Source organism: Agelaius phoeniceus, chromosome 6, assembly GCF_051311805.1.
Source record: "Agelaius phoeniceus isolate bAgePho1 chromosome 6, bAgePho1.hap1, whole genome shotgun sequence".
Taxonomy (NCBI): Eukaryota; Metazoa; Chordata; class Aves; order Passeriformes; family Icteridae; genus Agelaius; species Agelaius phoeniceus.
The window spans coordinates 51,731,947-51,752,103 of NC_135270.1; the positions used below are offsets into that span (position 1 = coordinate 51,731,947).

The 20,157-nt window shown below is 45.9% G+C and overlaps 1 protein-coding gene across 1 annotated transcript in view; it reads right to left on the reverse strand.

The window, feature by feature from the left end:
• Window positions 1–20,157, reverse strand: part of CCDC85C (coiled-coil domain containing 85C) — a 111,950-nt gene that overhangs the window by 15,883 nt on the left and 75,910 nt on the right. The window contains exon 3 of the mRNA XM_077180680.1: window positions 10,699–10,803. Within this exon, the coding sequence (XP_077036795.1) occupies window positions 10,699–10,803 (105 nt within the window). The remainder of the gene's footprint in view (window positions 1–10,698; window positions 10,804–20,157) is intronic.

The following is a 20,157-nucleotide window of genomic DNA, read 5'->3' on the forward strand; positions in this document are numbered from 1 at the left end:
ATGGTGCTACAAGACAGCTCAGAAGTCACCAAAAATGCCATTAAAATTTATAATAGAGATGTTGAGAAACAGCATATCACTTCCAGCTGCATCCACAGTCACCCCAGCAAATGAAGAGCTGCCCAGCAGTGAGATTACCTAATTAAGGCAATGCCTAATTAAGGAAAGGGGTATAGGTTATGTCTCTGAGTGTCCAGATACTTGCAGGAAGCACCTTTCTTCCCTATGCACAGTGTTTATCAACCACTGCACCTCTGAGACCCAAAGGCAGCTCTCCTTAAGAAGCAAAAGTCCCAGGGAACCCGAGGCTGTGGAGCTGTGTGTGACCCATGCCATGCCTCCTCAGCAAGCTGCTGCTTTTGCTTCTCTCCAAACCCTGTGGCTGCTCAGACCACTCGAGATTGCTGGGGCATGGATCCCTGATGAGCTCAGCCCTGGACAGACCAGCCCTCTATCTGCTGCCAGGATGGTTCTGGGACTGCAGTGTCCTGAGAGGGTCCTGATGAGACTCCCTGCATCTCTCAAGGGAGGCAGTGCCAAGTGCCCCCATATCCAGGACTTTTTCCACAGGGAAAACCACAACAAGAGCTATTCCTCTGCTGCCTCTGTGCAGACAGCAGTACTGAAGCACCACTGAACACATTTCCCTTCCAGCCCTCACTTGTTCCTCCATTTCAAGCACAAATATTTGCTGAATATTTGCTGGTATCAGTGATGGGACCAATGCACTTCTCAGAGCTTACTGCTCCCATGTGGCTCAGTCTCCTCCCCATCCCACCCACCCCACACCATGCACACCAAAACCACAAATCTGCCAGAGCAGCTCAATTCCATCTGAGACCCTCTGAGAAACCTCTCCCTGGAGCTGGCAGGGCTTGTCTCCAAGTCTGCATGGAGAGTCACAGTCCAGCTGTATAATTGACTAAGAGAAGAGAGAGAAACTCTGCAGTCCCTCATGCCACAGCACCCTTGAAGCAATATGCTACATGCAGGGGGTAAATTCCCCAATTCTCTGTTGCTAGAATGACACTGACACCCTCCAATCCAAAGCAGAAAACAAAGCAAATCAAAGTAGCGCCATTCACTGCCCCAGACAAAAACCATCAGCAAAGCAATAGTGATAATGTGAGAGAGAAAATCCCCAGACCACAAACAGTGCCAATGATCCTTTTCAATCTGACACCAGAAAAATGAAGAGCAGAGGCCTCAACTTGCAGCTGCTGGCCAACATCTGCTGCTGTGTGTCACGCCACAATGTCATTACCAGTGTCTAAGACCAAGTTTGCTAATGAGTCCTGGCTGGCTCTGTCTGGCTGCATGGGATGTGGTCCAGCACAGATGCTGACAAGCACTGCCATGGACACTCCAGTCCTGTGCACTTGGAGGACCAAAATTAACCAGACTCTCTGCAATAGGGCACGCTGAGAAATCCCAGTAATGACACACCTCCATGGAGGTAAAGTAAGGCTTAAAACACGAACATCTCTTCATAACAGAGGGAATGCTTTGGAACCCAGGAAGAAAAGAGCCAAACTGGGCATGACAGGTGTCTGCTCTTTTAGAGGTTTTGGATCAGAAATTAAAAAAAAAAAAGAATAAAGAAATTGTGATAAACAATTTCTCCTTGATTCCTCCAGGGATCTGAAAAGACACGAGACCTTGGGCCTGCCATCAGTTTTCAATCTCTTTTTGCTCAATTATATTCTGTCTTTTAATGACACCCTTTCCCACCTCACTGCCAAGAGAGCTATTCCTGATCTGCAGAAAGACTGCAAAAGACTAAGTTTCAAAACCCAGAAGAGAACATCATGCTGGTTTTACTTCAGCCAGCAGGTACAACCCAGGCACTGGGGATGCTTCAGACCAATATGAAACATATGAGTAAATATTAATGCTTCTGAACCTCACATCTTCCCCTTGCCTTCTATTAATTTTTGTCTCCCATTTCAAAAAACAAGCATTTAGAATTCAAACCCGATTTTATAAGCCACATTTTTCTAATGGCATACCTCAGACAACATTAAAGCTAAATGGAGTCATATCAGACACCGTGAAGTTTTTATTGCCGAGACAGAACACAGAAAATTACATTACATCAGGCACTGTCAGACAGCTCACAATAAAATTCCCAGGCATGTCTATTTATCTCACAGTGGTTTTGTTTGCAACCTGCTTACCCAGATTTGAATTGTACTTGGACCCTTCCTTAGCACCTGTCACCATCCAGGTGTTTTAAATAAATAAAAAATAAATAAAGGTGCCAATGCCACTCTGCAAATTAGGAACTGTTAAGAGATGAGCAGGAGGCAGTAACATGCAGTAACAGTTCATGGGAAGTGGGTGGCAGGGCCAGGACCATGGAAAGGTGCCATGGCTGGCACCCCAGCCCCGGTGTGCTGACAGAACAGGGGGCCCAGCACATTTTTGTTTGTGAATGGCACATGTGGCTACAAGTTAAAGGAAGTGCCTGGAGCAGCTCCAGCCAGGCAGTGCTGGGGCAGATGGGGGAAAACCAGCACCAAAACCAAGGACTGAGAGCACAAGGCCACCCTGGCACGGGAGGAGAGAAGGCAGGGAATGCACCAAACCCCTCAGCATGGCGTCCCCATCAGAAGAGTGGGCAGGCAGCACCAAGGGCAGCACTGGGCTCACATGGACTGATGGTCCATTCAGAATGAGAAATCTCCCTTCACACAAAGATGAGGGGCATTCCTGGGTGATCACACACAAAAAAATCTCCTGTTACCACCAGCCTGAGAAATTCCCTGGGCCCCCTCATCGTTCTGCATCCCGGGCCACATTTCCCTTCCCGTGCTCCCTGCCCTGCAGCTGCAGAGGGTTAATGGCTGAAACAAAGCACCAGGGCTGGCTGGAGCAGGACAGAACTCCCAGCTGACATTCCACCCTCCCTTCCCTCCCTGCCACATCTCCTCATGCCCACGGCAGCTCTGCCATTGCCACCACGTGTGATGCTCCTGAGGGAGCCCAGCTCCCCCCAGAGCCCTTCAGGGACAGGGCTACCTGGTGGAACTCTGGCAGCAGCCCCAGGGCTCCTTGCTGGCTACAACATTTCCTGGAGGTACAAAGAAGTGACCAGTGCCAGCTCCTCTGCAGACCACACCTTTTTGTCACCCTACTGCAGATGATGCCAGACCTCTGATATCTGAGCATGGGACACCCTGACAGGAGCCAGGGAGCATCCCTGTGTGTCCTGTCTGCCTGGCAGATGATCCAGAGCACTGATGGTGCTGGGCTGTGGCTATTCCATGCCTATTGTGCAGAAATCCTGCCAGCACCCAGCTCAAACCTAACCACCAGCTCCTTCTGGGCCACTTAAATGGCTGCACAGTCCCAAAGACACAGTGGGCTGCCCTGCAGCTGCAAGCACCTGAGAGCCTGGCACCAGGAGGATTCCTAGACAGACCCAGCTCTCCAGCACAACACAGGTCCCTGACGGGGAGTGAGTTCAGAGCCATCAGTACCCTGTATTAGCATCTTCCTTATCAAATCAAGGGACTTTATTGCAGATGATAATCTCCTTTGGCATTACTTAATTTGCTGCCTTTAATCACAGAGAGCAGCTGGTCATGTAAACATTCAAATCCATGAATTAACTGCTGGGTCCACACGGGAGCCAGACAGAGCCCGTCTGTGTGTCCCAGCCAGCTCCTCCTGCACCTTCATGGTGCCCCCAGCATGCATGGGTGTCTGCTTAAGTAATAACAAGGACTTACACGGCACTTTCTGATTATTAAAGAAACAATTTAACTCCTTCATTGCTTTCTCAGCAAACACCACAAAAGAATGGCTCTTCTCCCTGGCAGGCTGGCTGCACGGGCTGTGCTGGGGCACCCAAGGGAAAGGAAGATTTCAGCGACTGCCCCGAACAGAAAAACAAAGTCAGGACATTGTTTGCAACTGGATGTCATTACAAACAGGAAGGGTGTCTTTTCTCAGCACGGAGCTGATGGAAGCTCCAGACACGGGAGACTCCTTGGAGCACACAGAGCCGGTGAGTCATGCACGGCCTCCTCTGGCTGGGGGCGAGGGCAGCGCTCGCTCCATGGGCAGCAGCGGGGATGGGGCACGCCGGTAAAATCACCCCCGACAGCTCCAGCTGCCCCCTGGGACTGTGAAACCCCCACCAAGACACGTGCAGAGCAGCTCCAGCCCGTGGTTACCCGACACGAGCAAACAGAACCGGTCTGTCCAGCCGTGCCAGCAGCCAAGCACTAACCCTGACTGACTCACAGGGGCACTGTCAGCACTGTGAGCAATCCCAGAGGTGCTTCTGATAAAAGAACCCCAAGCACATTTGTTTTCAGAATGCCCACCGTTTCCTTCTGAAGACTTTCATGATTTTGAAGCAAACCTGATTTGGGGACGATGCAGGTGAAAGCCTCTGAGTGGTAGAGGATGTATGCAGGCACAGGAGGGTGCACATCTGTGCACATCTGCATGGCCCATTTGAGCCTGCCTGCCCTTCCAGACCTGTGGCAGAGCAAGGGTCTCTTGTGCCCCTGCCTCTCCCCTGACCCACTGCCAGCCCCACACAAGGGTACATCAAAAACAAGCATGAGAACCCACAGCAGATCCTCGAAGCAGATGGATTTTTCTTGCTTCCTGTGGTTACCTGTAAGGGTGGATTATGGGCACAGCCTCTCAGTGCCTCTTTTGCCCAACTTTGTCACTGCCCAACTTTGTGCTAGTCAGCTGCCGTGGGGAAAAAAGCCACCCACTGCTCAGAGCCTCTGCAATAGCAGCAGATGAAGGGCACCTGCTTTCAAAAATGGATTGGTTTGTTCTCAGCTCCTGAAGCTTCACCATAGCACTCCATAAATCCTGACAAACCTTTCATTTTGCTTTCTCTTCCACAGCTACTGTTGCTGCAGCAGCAAATCAGGCACCTTGAACTTCTCTTTTTTTCTGCTCAATAACATCCTGGTGGTATCAGTGGAGCCAGTGGGAAGGAGCTGCCTTCAGTCACACGTCTCATGCTTCTCTCAATCATTGCTTCACCCTTCCTAAAAAGGCACCATGGCCACCACTGATGTGGGAAGGTGAGAAATCAGCCTAGAGTCATCCTCTGACACACTCCAGCTGAGCTCAGCTCACCTGACAGTGACAGGGGATGGGTGCAGGGATGGAAGAAGGCAGGTGACCATCAGGGAACTGCACAGGAGGGGCTTCTGAAGTAACAGAAGGGGCTGGAGGCATTCTGAGAGGCCACAATGAGATGCTGAAGATGTAAATGCAGTCCTGGGGATGCCAGAGGCACTGGGCAGCCAAAGATCCCCCTGCCCATGGGTTCATGTACAACTGTGAGGGCCTGGGGGTCCCTTGCTGGCAGTGGAGGGGCTGCTGTGCTGGGACACCCTGGGGCCCTGTTAACATCTCCAGTGCACCAGGTGACTCTGCAGGGGCAATCAATGCTCCAGAGGTTCCCCTGATTCTTCTGGGTGCATCTTCAGGACATCACAATGAGAACAGTGTGCTGATCTTTAGCCATTTCAAGCTTGATTTTAAAAGCCAGGTTGGCTTTAAGAAGCTGATCCAGTTCTTCTCCCTGAGAAGAATAGATGTATTCCCATGCAGGCTGAGGAGGGACTACAAGATTTGCCCAGTGAGACCCCAGAGCAGGCTTGGGCCCCAGTTACATCTCCTTGCCTACACCAGGCTGGTTCAGGAGCCAGCTTTGTCCTTCCTCTGCAGGGAGCTGAGGGAGAGATAGGCAGTTACTTTCTCACTTTTCTTCTGCCTTAGCCCTTGTACTGAGCAGGATGGACACCACTGTCTTTCCAGCCAAGAGGGAGAGACAGGACTGCCATTGGGGTTGGGGTTTAGCTGCTATGTTCCCTCACATCACCTCTCCTCACCACTGCTCTCCCAGGCTCAGCAGACAGCCAAGGACTCATCATCCCTTCCCACTCCATCTAATGGCTTCTCTTTACACCTACAGACCACAAACATTTGGGCTTGTTTTTGTAATAGCAAGTGTGCCATCTGGCAAAACAAAATCCACTTCCCCCAAGCATCTCTGCAAGGCAGAGGTACAGAATGTGACTCCTTGTGGCAGCATGGTGGCAATCCAGGGAAGGGGCTGGTGCTGCCAGAGGTATCTCCCAGGCTTTGCATCCTTCAAGAAGTGGGCACTGGAGAAAAATACAGTCAGAAACAGCATCAGGAAGCCAGAGACTCAGCAGCCCTCTAAGCTGAGTGCTCTCCACTACATAACCACACTACAACTTTGCATTTTCCTACAGACTTGGTTGGTTTTAGAATAGAATTAGAAGGGAAAAAGAAATTGTGTCTCCCCAGAATGGTCTGCAGTCTACACAGACTCCTGAGAGAAGCAGCTTTGAACACTCTAACAGAAATCTCACTTTTATCTGGAGATACTTATTGTTGTCCTGTTGGGCCTGTATAAAAGCTGGGTATTTGTTATCATTATATTACGAGAGTTCTATTGTGAGTACATTGCAAGGGTTCCATATTGCTAGAGTTCTGTACCTCCTTGATGTTTCTTGTAGGCAGCTCCTCTAGGCACTAACTCCTCCTTGTCCTTGCAGCAGCCAACTGACTCCAGTTCCCCTCAGCCAACCAATCCACTCTTTTATAACACTCTTCTGATTGGCTACAGCTGTGGCCTGTTAAAATCAGGCTTGCTCCTAATCCTTAATAATTAACCCAGCTGCAACTCTTGAGGGGGTAAGATTACATTCCATACTACCTTATATTCTATCCCCCTACAGGAATTGGCATCATCAGCATTGTCTTCTCAAAAAGGCAGAGCTTGTCTCAGCCCTCACAGAGTGTATCTGCAGGTACTTTGCCCAGGATTCCCAGTTCCAGACCCAGGATGGTCTCCAGCCACATCACCAGCAGACACATCCTCCTGCACGCAGATGGGGAACCACAAGGAGCTCCTGCTCCTCACCAAGGGAACACTACAAACTTGGTACAAAAACTGAAGGAAGGGGAAGGTGAGGATTATTCTAACCTAACCTGTCACTCACACACCTACAAACACACATTCACATGTTCACCAAAAGGTGGCCAGGGTCCCTGTGTGTGGCACAGGAAACAAGGGACACCCACTGACAGCCCTGGCATCCCTCCTCATTGACAGCAAAGAAATGGGTTCTGGGACACATTTTTCACATGCCTTAAGAGTCAGTGGTAATTACAGGCTGACCTTTATCTCAGCATCTTGCTTACCCTCCAAAAACCCTAGGAAAGCTGCTGCCTGTTGCCTCCTTTCCATCACTTTGGTCATCTTATCTATTCCTTCCTCTTGGAACCACAGGAAGAAAAATTGTGGTGTGACACTGCTCCTGTTATCAGGGAACCAGTCCTCTGCTGATGAGCCATCTGTGCTGTGGTCTTATCACAGCCCAGACCTCCCAGTCCTGACACAAACCACACATCCTGGGGTGTTTACCCATTTCTTGCTGCCAGTCACGTCTGTGGCCATCAGCACGGGCCAAAGCATCCCTTCCTCTAGAATTCCTGCCGCTGTTTTCACACACACTTTCCCACCCACACTCCATGCACACTACCCTTAGCATTTCCATTCAGTTACTCCCACCAAAGGCAGGATTCCCATCATAAATCACATCAACACTGCTAGCAGATTTTAAGTGCAAGCCAGCCAGGCTAGGTCTGACTGCTAGCAACAAGCTGGTTCATGTTCAATGGTGTTCTTTGCCAGTGTGGATAAATGGTTCCTCCAGGCAGCTGGTTTCTGAGCTTCTCAAGGTGATGGTACCACCACAGGACCATAAGCAGCCCTCAGGTCACCTTCTCATGCCTGGGCACTGAGATGGGCCTGGGGGCAGCAGGCAGTACATGAAAGTCTGCAGGGCACATGTGTCAGAGCAGCCAGAGCACCCATGAAGAGGCCAAAGAGAGAGGTGCAAGCTCTGGGCCATGCCTCAGCCTCCACATACATCCCCAGCTGTGCTGCAGGGGCCTGGGATGTCCCCATGGATGTGGGGGAGTAAGCAAGCAGCTCTGTGGGGTTTAGCTGCCAGCTGCAGTGAAACCATGACACCCAAAAGCCAGGTGGGCCACGGAGTCCTCAGCAGTGCATGGCTCACTCAAAAACAGCTCTCATGCCTGGGACAGCAGCTCACATGAGACTGAGCAGCTCTGGAGGCTCTGGCAATGGGAAAAATGGAGCCAGCCTACCCAGTCTCATCCCAGGGAAATGGCAGGTCCCATCAGGAGCTTGTTGCTGCCTCCTCTCCTGAGCCCAAGCCAGAAGAAATCACCCTCACCTCCTGAAGGACACAGAACTCTGGTACACCATGAAATGGCACTGGGTGGCAGCTCCCAGAGCTGGAAAGATTGACTCTCAGCTATCAGTTCAAGCTAACATATATATTACACCTTCCCCTGCAAAGGACAGGGTCTTGTAGGCCAGACTAACCCCAAGGACTGCAGCTCCTGGACATTTGGTAACCACTGCAGACTACAGAGCAAATCTGTAATTATCTGTATGCGTGAAACCCAATGCACAGAGTGCAACTGTGTCTTCTGCTTCTGCATCCTGAGGGTGCACTGGTGTCCCTGATCCAGGACACACTAGGAATACCCAGCTGTGTCCTAAACTGGGCTATGACAGAGCCCTGGAGAGCTGGGGTGATGCCTGCTTGTTACCTGTGTGACAGTGACAGGGATGAGCTGGGGAACTTCCCAAAGAGTTACACGGGCAGTGCCAGTGATGGAACCCTGAATGGATGTGGCAGCTTTGAAGCTGACACCAATTGTCCATCACTCACCCACATGAAGCTTGTGCAGGCACAAAGAAGAATGATTTCTCACAAACTCATGCCTGCTGTCTGTTAAAAAAAGCCACAGAGAAACTCAGGTACATCCAAATATCTACTTGTTTAAAAAAAACACAGAGAAACTCAGGTATATATAAATATCCACTTCTGGCCATGCTCAAGTCATTCAAAGGCATTTTCATGAATCTGTGATCATTATCCTCATTACAAAAACAGTGTATCACATCAAGCCACAAATCAAGGGATTTTGTTAGAAATAAGTAAATAAATGGCTACATAAGTATCTCAGACAAGGTGGATTTGGATCCAAAGCTGTTTTTGTTTTTTCCTCTATCAACTTCCCACAAAGAAGGCAGAACACAGCTAGGGTGACAGATGAAAGTGAATGCCACACAGCACCCAGGCCTCTCCATAAATGCCAGGTGCCATCTCTTCCTTGAGGAAGAAGGAGAGAAAACAGGGACAAGTAGCCAGGAAGGGCTCCAGCAGGCAGGACCATCTGCCACCAGCCCTCACACAGCCCCAGTGAGCTGCGGGGGCCAATGCTCAAGCAGAAAACTCTCCTGCCAGCTCCCATCGCAGCACAGCCCCTCTGCAGAGAGCTGCTGGATGTATCCCAGCCTGACTGACAAGATAAATAGAAAATCATGAGCAGCAGCACTCCTTGGGGCAACCAGCACAGGCTGACTGAGCATCTACAACCTGGAACAAAGCTGGGGAGCAAAAGCCTGAGCACCAGGGAAGCAAAGCAAAATCTCCAAAATTGTAAGGCTGGCACAGCCAGACAAACATCTCCAGGTTCAAGTCTCTCTGCACTCCCTATAAAGTGTCCTGTCTTTACACATGGGGCACAAAGTTACAAAAGTGAATATTCACCTGGACAGCTTTATCGCTCTTTTTTTAGCTTGAAGCATCTCTATCCATCCTGCCAGTTAGCAGGGATAGAAAGGGGGTACGCTTCCATACTTGAGTTTTATTTATGCAAACTTTGTTAAATTATCATTGTGCCCTTCTTTACAACTGTAAGAGATACACTAAATCTACAGAATGACTTTTTCCCAGTCAAGCAGCCAACACGTCTGGTCCTACAGCACCTGCAGCTCTCTGACCAGTGTCCCAGACACGGAGCAGGGAGGTTCTCCAGCTCTGCTGCCATCAGGATTTTGCTCACATTCCCAACACTCACAGCCCACTCCCACCAGGACTCTCTGACTGTTTCTATTCTCTTCTTCTAATCTGGAAAACAGCATCAACACACAAACCTAGAGGCCCAAGCAGTGAAGCAAACATCTGGAAGGCAAACACCTGGCAGGGGTCCTCAGCCATGCCTGGCACAGCAGCACAGATTCCATCTTATGCAGGAGGCTTTAGTCAAAGTTCTTCTGTGGTTTGAGAAGCAATGCAGGCAAATCTTAGGAAACCCAAACCTCATTTGTGATACAGAAAAACCCAAGAACTTACTCACTAAACAACCCTGTCCATGCACTGCCAAACACCTGGCAAGCTTCACCCACAACCAACTTTTTTACAGCAGGCACAGGGCATTTACCAAGAAGAAGCTGCAGGTGTAACAAGCACCACCCTAGCTTTAAAAGATTCACAACAGTGACTGTCAGTTGACCGAAAACCCATGCTGGGAAGCTGATGAACTAAATTCAGGCAAAGATTAATGTTCCAGGGGCTCCAAATCCTCCCAAGGTTTTTGTTGCATGTTTGCAACTCCAGCTTCAGGGTGAGCAATCCCTTGTGAGAGCTCCCCTGTAATTGGATGTATCCCAGCCTGGCTGACCAGATAACCAAAAAATCATGAGTAGCAGCACTCCAGGCTGCAGCCTGTCCCCTGCAGCCATGGCCACCCTGGGGACAGCCATGGCTCTGCCTGTGCAGGTGAGGAAATGTCTCTTACGTTCTGCAGGGCGTCCTGGTACTGCGGCAGTGAGGAGAGCTGGGACTCAGAGTGGTACGGGGACAATCCTTTCCTCAGAGTCCGCAGGTCCCCCGTGCTGGACTGCTGCAAAGACAACAGAAAACAGGACATGTTAATGGCAGAAAAGAAAGCTGGGCCCTTCCTGATGTCCTGGCTTTTCCCATGACCACATCTGTCCCCTCTTTACTTCTCCCTGCACCAACAGTGACAGTGAACACTGGAATAAAATGCTTTTTCCATTCTAGGCCTAGAGAAAACACCTGCAAGCAGCTGGAGGTGAACTGTTCAAGGTCTGCTACATTAAGTGATACAGCAGGAAGGCATTTTTATCTAAGTTCCTACATGCTCAATAAAAAAACATTTGTTAAGAAGCACATAAAAAAATATTTTTAAGACTTCAGATTAAATTAAAATCAGCAAAAAAATCCACAAACCCCAAACAAACAAACCAACCAACTAACCAACCAACCAAAAAACTCACCCAAAAAACCCACACCAAGAGACATTTTCTAGATTAAGGCTTTGTAAACAGTGCTACTATCATTCTAAGCTTGCAAATATCATACTAAGCTTGCAAATTTGTGTTGACAGGAATAGTTTCTCATTTGGTTACAAATTTGTAAGCTTGAACCCACAGGTCTTAAACATAGTCAAATAAATGAAGGTGGTTAACATGACCCTAAAAACCAGATAAATGCAACCATCAGCCTGCACTCACAGGGGAAGGAGCACTGGGTGTTAGGAGGACTGAATAATCCACCCTGGGACAAAGTTTCTGCCTTGTGTTTTTAACTCTCTGTGATCTTGAAATGTGAAGAATGAGAAGTGTTTCTCATTTATAAAAGTGCACCCAGAAAAAGCCAATACACAAGCAGCCAAAATCAAAGGTCTGGGAGAAGATTCTATCTTTATCACCAATAAACATCTCATTAACTTTTCATATTTTTAGCAGTATCAAGCAGTGCACTGTCCTCTATTTTAAGGTTTAGAAATCATGACCTTTCAGATTTTTATGCTCTATTAAGACTTTCAACTGCCATTTGCTACAGAAATTATGTTTTCTACTTCAAAAGAACCAAAGAAAAATCATTGGGGTAATAAAATTTAACAAGAAATCTCATAAATCGTATCAATTGTATGTAAAAACCTTACAATAACCCAAAGGCCTGAACATAACAAGGACTTTGGAGACTGTTGTCATGCACAGATCTCTGGAAACATCAGAAACATTTCCATTTCCTGCTCAAAGAGAAGAATTAATGCACTCTGAGTGGATACATTATTTTCTATCAGTGTCATATATATTTTCTTGTAGCTACATGGCCTGTTTTAGTTGATATTCAGCTTTGGCTTTAATTCAAAATGCTGTTTTCTTAGGTTAAAACTTCTACAGTGACCCAGTGCTTTCACAACCATTCTGAAGGCCTCACCCTATCAACTTTCCTTTTATAAGCTGTGAAGAGAAGGGCAGTTCTCAAGAAAGCCATAATGAGAAATGGATGCTAGTCCTGTGTGACCCAATCTGCTGGGAGCTGCAGTGTCTCACATGGAGTCAAGTGATAGAGAATGAGTTCAGCATATCAGATATCTGGGATTCCCCTGAATTTATGAAGAGAGGAGATGTGGCCTGTATTTCTTTCACATTTCACAACAGAGAGTCAGAAAGAGAGAGATCTGAAGGAGATAACTCCTTCTGAAGCTGAAAAGTGACTGCTGCAAAACCGAGTTTCCACTATTCCTGGGAGGTATATGATTTCAAAGAAAGGTTAGCAGGTCACAATTGAAGATGATAAGAAGACTCTTAGTTTACTGGCAGTGTCCCAGGCATGTGCTGTCTCTTGGTGGTTATCCTGGAAGGATTTCACCTTGGCTGGTTGTGCTCCCACACCCCTGCTGTGTGCAACCCCCTCTCCACTCCTGCGTGTGTGTGGGGACACAGCAGCCTCCGGGAGAGGTCCTGGCACTGCCACCCACTGCTTTGGGCTGCCAGCTCAGGAGCTCAGGCACTCTCCCCTGATATCTGGGATGAAGGGGCAGATGTGTGGCCAAGGGAAAAGCAGAACAAAACAGCAGAACCAAAATGTGAGGTTGTATCTTTGCGCTGGAGACCCCAGGGGTTGCAGATCCCCTCAAATCTCTGCTCCAGAAGAGTGTGTGGCCTCAGCAGTTTAGAGGCCATGGGTTACTCAGACTTCTGAAAACCTGAGACCTGCAAGATGGCACACAATCGTGGGGCACCAGAAATGTAAAAACAGGCCTTAGAAAGAGAGATTTGCTGGACATTTGCATCCCAGAAACTTGCTGGTTTGCCCCAAAATCCAAATGGGTTGGTCTACAATGGATTCCCCACATGTTTCATCACATTATAGCTTGTCCTCACAGAAAGCCAAAATGCTTTTCCCAGCTAAGGAAGGGAGACAACCAAACCAAGTCCAGACAACACCCAGTATCCCACTGCTGTCACTAAACCCCCACTAGTTTAAATTAATTTAATTAACTGCCCTATGCTCCTGCCTGGAGAAAAAGTCTGCGCTGATTTCAATTTGGCTTAAATTGGTTGAAATTGTGTTGGTAAATACACAGATACAGTCAAAACTCCGCTCTAACAAGTGTTTATAATGGATTAGTTCTATTGCTTTTTTTAAAGCAAATCCCATTTAAGACTGCACTAGCGTGTGACAAAACCATTGTTAGGTTGTTTCAGTGGCAGCTGATTATGAATCTGACCTAATGCATTCAATTTGATGGAAAGATTCCCACTGAGTTCAATGAACATTAAAACAAGCTCTTAATTAAAGAACAGAAAGGAAAAAGAGAAAAAAAATAGGACAAGAAAAAGAAAAGACATCTAAGAAATAAAAACGCTGAGCAGAGATCTCTCCAGAAGAGGAACAAGGTGTTTGGAGCAGAGAGTGGGTTTGCTAGTGCAAAAAGAGTCTTCACCTGCCATTATTTATAAGACATCCCTGTCAGAGATGGGCAGAATAAACTTCTTCCTCCCACTGTCTGTCATAAAGCCTCTTTCATGAGCCCTGCACTCAATGCAATTTTCCTTCTATATTTTCTAGAAGTTATTTGGGAATGTATCTTACTTTATTGCTTGTGGTTTTTTACAATAGGCTACCAATCACAGCTCTGCACTATTTATCTTCCCTGTACTAAAGGGAAATGTGTGTTTTTACACCATAGAAAGAAAACTGCTTTTTCTCCCTTTCTAAAATTAAAATGCTGCAGTGACACATATTCAACAGACCTCCCTAAACATTTGCACATTCCTTGGGCTTTGCTATCAGTGTTGGAGCTAACCAGGGAAAGAAAGTGAATCCCTCATTAAAAAGCAATATGACTAATGATGCATCAGAATGAGTAGCCATTACTCCACTTAAACCTAAATTAAAAATCCTGGTATTTGCATTGTCAATTCACTCACAAAATGAAATCTCTTATTACCTTACCCAATTTTCATTACTGAGATGTAAGTGGATCCCAAATTGCTTTTCTAGTCAGAAAGACATTTTAAAAGTAGAATCCCTGATCATCTCTGTTCATCATCATTGCTGGAGATTATCTCAACTAAAGGGCAACATATCTATAATAAATTATCCTTCAGGTAAAATCACTTCACATTTCTGGAGTTTCAAGAAATTTATCACCAGAATCCTTTTCATCTGAACTAAAACTCTGTGGGAGCACGCAGTCTCAGTCGAACTTTTATTGGAACTGTTTCCTGAGCTGAGGAGCAGAGACAGAAGGAGGGACACAGCAAAGGAGACCAAGAGGGAGCTCAGGAGACTCACACACCAGTCCCCAGCAAACACCAACAACTGGCCACTGACTGCTCCAAGAGTGGCTCTTGCTCTCTTACTGTCAGTATTTTTCAAACCCTAGTTTCATCCATAGTTCACAGAAAAAAAAAGAAAAGATAAAGCAAGCATGTCCTGACTTTCACAGTGGTACAAAAGTGCAAGACCTGCCCTTGGTCCTGCTCAGCACTGCCTGATGAGCACAGGGACAAGCCTGCAGAGCCAGCACCTTCCCCTGGCAGCACAAACCTGAGCCACACAGGGCCAGCACTGGCACCCCACCACTGTCACTCCAACACAATCACTCCTCAGCACTCACAAAAAATGACAAAACAGTTATTGATCAATTTTTCAACTGGGCAGGACTTCAGAGTGACCCAGAAGATACCACTGGACCAAAGCCCAAGACCTTGCCAGCCTGTTATGAAACAAATGCACACAGGCCTGTCCCTCCCACCAGGGAAGGGAGTTTGGTCTATTCCCACCAGTGAGAAAAGAGTAGGGCCAACAAACCAAGTTTTTTAGTAAAAATAGACTGAAAAAACAACTTTTTTTCAGTGTAGAAAACAAGCAATTTGATGGGTGGAAATGGATATTTTCCATAACAAATAATGTATAATTTTAAATGCTTGAGATAGAAATTAAAGTCTTGGTGCTTACCAAAGACTAAAATTACATTAAAAAAAAAAAAAAGGCAAAACAAAACAATGAAAAAACAGCAAACACTTGTTCCTATCAAAGCTTTCTATCCTGCTAGCAAAGAGAAGAAATGGTGGCCTCTGACTTTTTGACCTGCTGTGCTGAGTGATTCAATTGAAAAATAACACAAATAACACAAGAAGATGGATGGTGTTTGTGGTATTTTAAGGTCAAAGTACTACAAAGAAACATTTATTTTCCTCTTCGTTTCTGTCCAGTAAAGTCAGATCAATGCTGTGGCCATGTTGGACCAACTATGAAGATAAAGTGTTGAAAACTTAGAGACAAGTCAGACAAATTATCTTTTCTGCTACCCTTCAGTGTTACTTCTGCTAGAAGGGAGAAAAAAGAAGACAAATATTTAATTCTGAAATACTTTGATGCAACAAAATGGACTGTTCTTAACATAAATTAAATACAGAAAGAAATTTACTTGACAGAAAGTTCTCAGTATTTATGAGAGATTAGCAAAAAATGATTTCAATTAGAATTATGTTCTGAAGTGACCGTGGAAAATTAAAAAGCAGCACTGTCAGCTCCCAGTAATTCATGAATTAGCATTCAAAACAGGGTTGTTACATAAGTAGCCTTTAATTGAAAACACTTTTTTTCTCCTTTCACATAAATTCTAACAGATGAAGGCTGAAAACAGATTTTAAAAAGTATTTAATCATAAATGATCAGTTTGACCCTGTGCCCTGTGGAAATATTAAAGCCTTCACAAAGGGTCACAGCTTCCCTTCTCCCCATGGGCTGTGGGGTCATTTGGGAGCCATTTGGGTGTCTAAACACGAGCATCCTGTGCCTGAGCATACCCGAGGCAGCCCTGGAGACCTGGCAGAAGTGACAAAGAGCTGCTGGAGACAAAGAGCATCCTCCAGCTGCAGGCAGGAGCAAGGAGGGACAGGCTGCAGGCACCTGAGGACCACAGCTCTCTCCACCCCTTGGAAACTCATTTCTAACCTCCTGCACTGTGAAAACTTTCTCTCCTGACTTCTTTCACAAGCCTTTTTTAAATCACACAACAAAGCACCAAATTGAAGGCCCCTTTCTGTTTACCTCTGGGGAGTATAAAGGGATGGCAAAATGTGTCCAGAACACAGAGAATCAAGCATACATGAGTCACTGACAGCAGACTTCCCAAAGGACTGTCATTTCCAAGGGTTTATAATAATCAGCCTCATTTTCCTACAATGCAGACCCACTTGCACTAAGCTCAGGAGACAGCGGATTACACACTGCACCTCTTAAATGTATTAATATTATATCTGCTTTCAACACAACTTTAGAAGAAATTATGTAACAGCATGAAATGCAAATAGATGGAAAGGAATACTGCAAGGAACTCAATATTGACAAGAGAACATGCCCTTATTGACACGAGCTTAGAAGATTTTCTTTGGACAAATTATTATGCCTCACCATCACCCAGCCCTGTGACAGACAAGCAATTTCCATTTTTCAGTGGCTACCTCCCCTTTTACAAAGCACAGGATTTCCTTCAGCCATCATTTAAAAACATCAGAGTGAACTTGGTCCTCAGCAACAGGGCAAGGGCATCACACCCTGACCATGTAAGCCCATAATGATCCTGAATTATGATTTGGGTAATTCTCTGTATGGGAAAAAATGCCAATATTAAAAAAAAAAAATTGCTCTTATTTCAGATTTTAGTCTCACCCATAAATCTTGGATGTTAGATGGAAAACTCTGTTGAGACCTTGGCTTTTGATTATATACATTTGTGAAGAGAAAAAAAAATGCAGAAGGTTTTATTTCAGCCCACTGTGTCAGGCTGCCTTCATCTTTATGGACTCTTGCACTGCCCATTACCTGGATTACTTGTCTGTCACTGTAATATAAATTCTTAACCTACCAGCAACAATACTCTAAACCATAATTGTTCCAGTAATTGAAACTGCCTCAATTTTGACACTCAACAACCCATTGTTTGCAACTGAGTAATTAAATGTAAGATTTAGCTCAAGACCTTTTTCTGTTATTTCCTGTAGCAGTTTAGTTGAAAGTGCACACTTCTCTTCACATAGGCAAATGGCATTGATTTGAACTTGGCCAAAACACAGATATTACTAACCAATGTCTTTTGCACAAGAACAGGGCAGAAATAAAAATAAATTAGTGGCATATTTATGCATTCAGATGATTAAAAAATGGAAATCACCAACATTAGCAAGTGAAGCAATAGAATAAGCAATCAGAGCCCTAAACAATCAGCAGCAGTACTAAAGGCAGCCCCCCAGTTCCAAAAAGCTGCTTGTGGATACATTAGCTCTCTCTGCCTTACTGAAATTTCCTGGGAAGCTGTTGCACTCAGCCAGATAGAAGGGAACAGAAGAACATTATACACCTGGAAACTTAACCCAAATAAAGTTATTTTATTATCTTGAAAAAAACCCCATATCTTTACCACAGGTGACCAAAGGTCTTATATGCAGGTGTCAATATTGAGTTACTTGGTAAGACAACATCATTATCTGAACTTCAACCCCTTTCCCTATATTCGTGAATGAAGCCTTGTGGAACCCATCTGCACAAACACTAATACCTTACTATCCAGATTCAGAGCATGGTGAACCCCCCAAACAGCTGGTAAAGCTTGATCACCTTACTCTTCTTCTCAGCTACCACACTCCAGCACACCTGCAGAGGTCAGAGGCACTATCAGAGCACACAGCCCTGTTGTTGTGGTGTTGTGAGGGTTCCCAGGATGGGGTGAGAGATGAGACTCTGACTCCAAGTTCTTAGAAGGCTTATATTATATTATATTATATTATATTATATTATATTATATTATATTATATTATATTATATTATATTATATCATATCATATCATATCATATACTAATACTATACTAAACTATAGAGAAAAGAGACATCAGGAGGCCAGACAAGAATGATAATAAAAACCCGTGACTGACCAGAGAGTCTGACACAGCTGGACTGGGATTGGTCATTGATTAAAAACATTTTGCATGGAACCAATCAAAGATGCACCTGCTGGTGAGCAACCTCCAGGCCACATTCCAAGCAATCAGATAATTATTGTTTACATTTCTTTTCTGAAGCTTCTCAGGAGAAAAATCCTGGTGAAGGGATCTTTCAGAAAATATCATGGTGACACCCTGTAACAAGGAGCTGGCCCAAGGCAGAGCAGTGATATTTTACTGAGCTAAAGCAAAGCACAAACACATCTCAACACACAGGAGGTGGTGCAAAGCACCTGCCTTGCACAGCTCTCACAGGGCACCAGGGCAATGGGCCCTGATTCTCAGCACCAGGAGGGATTAGCCCTGTCAGGCAGCCCTGTGCCCCAGAGAACATCCCCTATCACACAACCTTGCACAAACATTTCCCCCTTATCTCATTAGTCCATGTTTTAGTGTCTCATGCACCAGGAATCTGAGGGATGGGCAATTTCACTGTGTGAAGCTAGCAAATAATTGAATTAAGGTTCAGTAATTGCAGTTATCACTACAAGACATTCAGGCAAAAATAAGCTCAGCATAGCACATATCTGACTTTAAGTATATGTGAAGAGTCCCATTAGCTTCAGCAGCATTTATCAGGCAAGTTGGAAATCCCACACATGAGAGTGCAATAAAAAATCAACAGATTTGATTTTGAAAGAACTCTGCAAATAAGGAAAAAAAATTAAGGGATGAGATTAAAACTATTTAACATCCTCCATGTCATGCAATAATATGAGCTTTCTGCAACAGGAGAGATTAAATTCCTTTACACTGGTTCATATCCCTGTTGTACATGCAACACATCTGGGGATCACTTGAACTGGTGACAAAGGCTTTAGGGGATAAGGGTCTGTCAAACACCCCCTCTCCTGATTCCCTCTTCAGTATTCAGACAGGAGGTCACAAGCCCAGCCTCAGCCAGCTCCATCAGTATATCCATTTTTAGTACTTCATGTAGAATTGGAAATGTATTTGGGCATTGTGCCATGGCTGGATTGTGGCCATTCACAAATGTAGCACAGGGGTGAGGATCCCCACTTCTGCCTAGGCTCTGACTTTCCCCTCACATCACGATCTGTGTTCAAAGAAGCTGGAGGGGCAACCAGACTTCACCTGGCTGCATTGGTGACAGCTGGAATTCTCTATTGTTGGGGGAGCTAACAACTTTGGGAAAGGCAGGAGACAGTCGGTAAGAGGCTTAGCAGATTCTACCATGTAAAATCATTCTTGGAAAAAGACTTATTAGCATCTCAGTGGGGTACAGGATATAAAAGCAGTGCAGGTTTCAAACCTCTCCATTCTCTGTAGCAACTGAGGTAGGGAACTTGAGTACACTGCTAATATTCAAGAATGTCTGAATTTTTGTCCTCTTGTTTTAGATCTGCAGAGAAAGATCAAGCCCATAACTCACAGGAGACTCAGATAATCAGTTCAAACCAAATTGCAGTATATAATTATAATCACACAACTGGCAGGCTTTGCTCAGGAGGATATATGAGCTGGCATGGCTGAGAGATCCAAGTATCACAGCCTATAACCCAAACAGAAATGCAGCTCAATAGTTAACAAAGCCAAATGGAGCTATAGCCACTGGCATTTGGTGCAGCCCAGGTCTGGTCTGTGGCTTGCAGGGCTGGAGTTTCAGAGTCACAGATTAATAGAGCTCATCATGGCCCATTAGAACCAAAATCAGCATCTTTACTGGGTGTGCCAGCAGAGAAACTACAGAATGCTGCCCCAGCTCCTCCAGGGAAGTAGATGTTGATATGGATGTAGTTTCAAGCACAGCTCTGGACCATCCCCCAGAGCCACCTTTCATTTCCTCCTGTCAGCTGCACTCCAGGCAAGGAGGCTACAGGGAAGCACAGCCCCTCCTCCCAAAATCACAGCCACAGCAGTGCTGCTGGGCTGCCCTCAAGGCAATCCCCACATGCCATAAAACAAC